Consider the following 4,292-nt stretch of genomic DNA (forward strand, 5'->3'; position numbering starts at 1 on the left):
GGAATGTATGGTAACATACTGTCTGATCTGCAGTTACATAACTGGTCTTGCTTGCTTAGCCCTTAGGTTTTTGAAGGTAACTATTTACCCAAGGAGTGTTTGTATTCATAAAGTAAAATGTTTCCTCCCTAAACATGGGCAAAATTAAAAACACACATAAACAACCATTATCATTAGCTCACAAACATATGCTAAAGACCATCTACTATATATTATAACTTTTCCAAACGTAGTTTAGTTAACATTTTAGAAATATTATATTATTTCTAAATCCATGTGCCTGTTTAAACTTCATTATCTCAAATGATACTGAGTGAGTGGTCATGAAACAGTATCATAAAATACATACAGACATTATTTTAATGCAATAAACATGTGATTTTTAAGACTATCTTAACAAACACACATGTTTATTCTTTGCTAAAACATGTTTCTGCAAGTGCCACACCTATATTTTGCATGTTTTCAGTTAGTTGGTTCAAAAGATTATAAGGCGGGGGGGAATAAATCTCTCAAAATCTCAGAGCAAAATACCAGCCTATTTTGACACAGCTATTTTTCCATAGCAAATACTTTTAATTCTAAGATTTTTTCTTAACTGTGAAACATGGGTAGGGCACTGAAACATGCATTTTTATATTTTTGCTCCTTATGAACCAGATAACACATGAGATGCAATGAAATTTTCCTAGATGTCGATTCTTAATTCACTTATCTGAAAGCATGAAAGTTAATGGTTGCTAGATTTGTAGACACGCTGGTTTCAGTAGCGATTGCATCTTATGTGAGATGTATCTGGTCTTTTATTATTTGTTTTATAGTGTCATTTCAATGTAATGTGCTGTTCTTTGTGTCTTTGTTGTCTCTTTTTTTTCTTTGTCCCCCCAACAGCATTTTGTCCCGCACAGGGAAGAAGGAGAATCAAGATGCCTCCAATTTGACAGTGCCCATGACCATGTGTCTTTTTCCTGTGCCATTCCCACTCACTCCATCTCTAAGACCACAGGTCAGTTCCATCAACCCTACTGTTACTCGCTCCCTCCTTTACAGCGTCCTGCGAGATGCTCCATCTGAACGTGGCCAGCAAAGTCGTGATGCTCAGTTATCAGACTACCCATCTTTGGACTATCAAGGACTTTACGTGACACTGGTGACACTGCTGGATCTAGTTCCCTTACTACAGCATGGTCAACATGGTAAGCAGGCCCTTGAACCCTTCCAGTACACTTGACTTCAGTGCTGTGAATCCATGAATGGTGCATAAATGCAGTACAAGAAATGGGCCTAAACTGACCTGGATCTGGAATTCAAATCTCCTGGGATGCGTTTATATCCAAATGTTTGGTTTGACTTTCTTAAATAAAAGATGTTTTTTTGCTAACTGTGGATTTGGGTTTGAATTCTGAGGTTAAGTTTTAGTGGCATGTAAGTAAAATACAATAGTACGTAACAAAAATAATACAAATTGGTAAAAAAAAATCTGGATTTTGAATTTGGATCTGCGGGGATATCTTCAGACTGGTCTTTTTGGAGTGACCCTCTTAAAAAGGCACAAATTGCTTGCAAATGTGTATCTGGCCTATTATGAATATGCAGATTGAGTGTTGTCATCTCAAAAGAGAGCATAATATACATTTAATTGAAGGAATGGTAATGGTAATTTGAGATGACTTTAAAGTATTTTTGGGGAAAAGATAGCAATATTTCTGTCTGACTTACAGAAAAGCCATATTTTCTTATGTTTTGAGTTAGTTAATCGCTAGTTTGGTTGGTTGTTTTTTTGTGACTGTGTTGTATTTACATTGTTTTTCCTCGAGTTCTGCATATGCCTGGCCAGTTAGTTTGGGGCTTTCCATGCTGGGATTCAGGAGCCAAGTGTTCTCCCTGTGTTACATAAGCCAAATATTAATTTTCACCATGGTATCGGGGTCTGTTACTTACATAGTTCAGTATGGGAAGATAGTTGTCAGTCTGATACACTGGTGAAATTCTTTAGGAGGAAAGTATTTTTCCGTTAAATGCTGAATTGTGTTCGAGTTGGTAGCAGCATGTTTCGAATCAAAGGGTACTGCACCAGGAAATGGTGTGACCTTGCAAAAGGGGTACTCCTAGCAAATTATAAACTCATCGACTTAACTTCAATTTCTAGAAATGGTGGAGTTAATTATCAAAACAATATTTCTCAAAATAGGTAACTGATAATAGATAATTAACAACCAATGGAGACCCATAAAGAACAAATAACATTGAGCAAACATAATTTGTCTTTCTGGCAGCACAGTGGCTCTCCTGGCGGGGTTTTCCTGTCCTTGTTGCTATGTCACTTGACATCCTGATAGGCAATCTGGGACATATGGGTCACCCCCTAACTTCAGGAGTGTTTTCCGGTGGCTCTTGTCAGCCGGAAGGGTATACCAAGTGCGAATCTGTGCTGGGTCTAGTGTTACTAAATATATTATTTTTTTAAGAGCGCTTTGATTTGCTGGAGATATCAAGATGGCAAATAGCATGTCCTTTGCGTGATAGATACCGGATTCAAAACAAGCTTGGCAAATTGCATTCTGTTCTGAAAAATCTGGAAAGGAGAAATGTAAAATATGTTTAAGCAGGGTAAATCAAAGGCAGAAATGAAATGGGGAAAATATTAACTTGAAAGCTGTATTGTAGAGCGATCTGGGAGTTTCAGTAAATCAGAGGCAGATCATAAGTCACTGATATATTAATATTATTCTAGCAATATATAAACAGATGTTTTGTGTATGAGACACCCAGAGTATTGAGTTTATCATTCTATCAGCCCTAGCAAGTCCTCAGCTGGAGTAAAATTTTCGTATTTGTCCATCTGGCTTCAAGAAAGACATGGACCATTTGAGAGGAGTTCAGGAAAAAGAAACAAGAATGATTTGAGGCCTAGAAAATGCAAACAGCGAGGAAGAATGGAAAGAACTTGGTTCCTCTAGAGGAAGGGAGACGTGTTTATCATACACAAATACATAAAGGTTGCTTTATGGAGAAATAAACTGAACCAAACTATTTGTGGTTATAGTTGGTCAGGATAAGAAGTTAAAAAAAAAAAAAGGGTTTTTTTATAAAGGCCTTTTTATGACAATGATGGTTAAGCACTAGGGTGAATTGCCAGGAGGAGGAGTGAACTGTCTTGCTGATTTTTAAGAGCAGTTTAGATAAAGATCTGCCAGGAATAATTTGGTTGACTCATGCTTTGGGCAAGGGGAGATCACTTGCTGTTTTTTATGGTTCTGTGTATGGAGAATTAAATTTTGCAATACAACTTGTTATTTATTTTCCCCTCAGCTTAGCATTTGACTAAAAGAAATATATATATTTTATCAGAACAACCAATGTTGTTTGGGTAAGTACAACTGGTGCGTTAGGTGGTCCTGAGCTTTGGTCCAATCAGATTATAAAAACCTCTCGGTGCTTATCTGGTAAATATGTATTGCATGAGAGAAGCACTCTCTAATGTTAATGGTTCTGGTTAGACCCTTGCATAGAAAACTTGCCAGAACCACTGAAACAGAGTGCTAATTTTAATTCTTATTATGACTCACGATGTTTTACAGCTGAGACTGAAGGCCTGTGTAACACACTTAAGCTTGTAGAGTGAGTAACAAAAGGAATCCCTCTCATGCAGGGGAAAGGCCTTCTGATGCACTGGGATCATCATAGAGGTTCAAACTTGGGGTTCACTGGGTGCTGTAACCTTTCTCAGAGAGTTATTGGCCCCAGCTCAATTCCTTATTTTTAAGAGGGTGTAAAGTTTCCACGGTGCCCACCCAGATACACCGTACCTATTCCTTCCCTTTGGATCTTGAAAAGTCTCATGTTTCTTAAGTATCCCTTCCAAAGAATAATAGTGTAATTAATTACAATAAGTATGGAAATTCTTGATAAATATTCCTTTCCTTTTAAGCCTTGGCCATTTTTGGCCTCAATGGCTTCCCAGGACAACAAGATCCTTCGTTTAATCACAAGTTGTTTGAAAAACACAGTGGTGCTTTCTTTAGTCTCTGTGTGGGGGGTACTTTGCAGCTCTCTTGGGGGAAATTAAGGTTAAAATATTATTTTTCTATGACTGATAAAAACTAGAATGCTTTTTGCAAAAAAAGCAGGCATTTCAATACCAAACTGCATATCAAAGTCTGATCCTAATAACTTCTCTGCTTAAATGCAGGCCATTGTGCATTAATCACTGTATGATTAAAATCAACCTTTATTTTAAGAAATTATTTTACTGGCTGTAGTATTCATGTTCCCTTAAACTCTGAGTACAA

The 4,292-nt window shown here is 37.1% G+C and overlaps 1 protein-coding gene across 1 annotated transcript in view; it reads left to right on the forward strand.

Moving 5' to 3' along the window:
• Positions 1-4,292, forward strand: part of LOC104497636 (protein unc-79 homolog) — a gene marked incomplete at its 3' end in the record, with an annotated part of 42,491 nt that overhangs the window by 5,032 nt on the left and 33,167 nt on the right. Inside the window, exon 2 of the mRNA XM_010140910.1 lies at positions 892-1,196. Coding sequence (XP_010139212.1) covers positions 950-1,196 — 247 coding nt within the window. The remainder of the gene's footprint in view (positions 1-891; positions 1,197-4,292) is intronic.

Source organism: Buceros rhinoceros, unplaced genomic scaffold (genome assembly GCF_000710305.1).
Source record: "Buceros rhinoceros silvestris isolate BGI_N320 unplaced genomic scaffold, ASM71030v1 scaffold58, whole genome shotgun sequence".
Lineage (NCBI taxonomy): Eukaryota > Metazoa > Chordata > Aves > Bucerotiformes > Bucerotidae > Buceros > Buceros rhinoceros.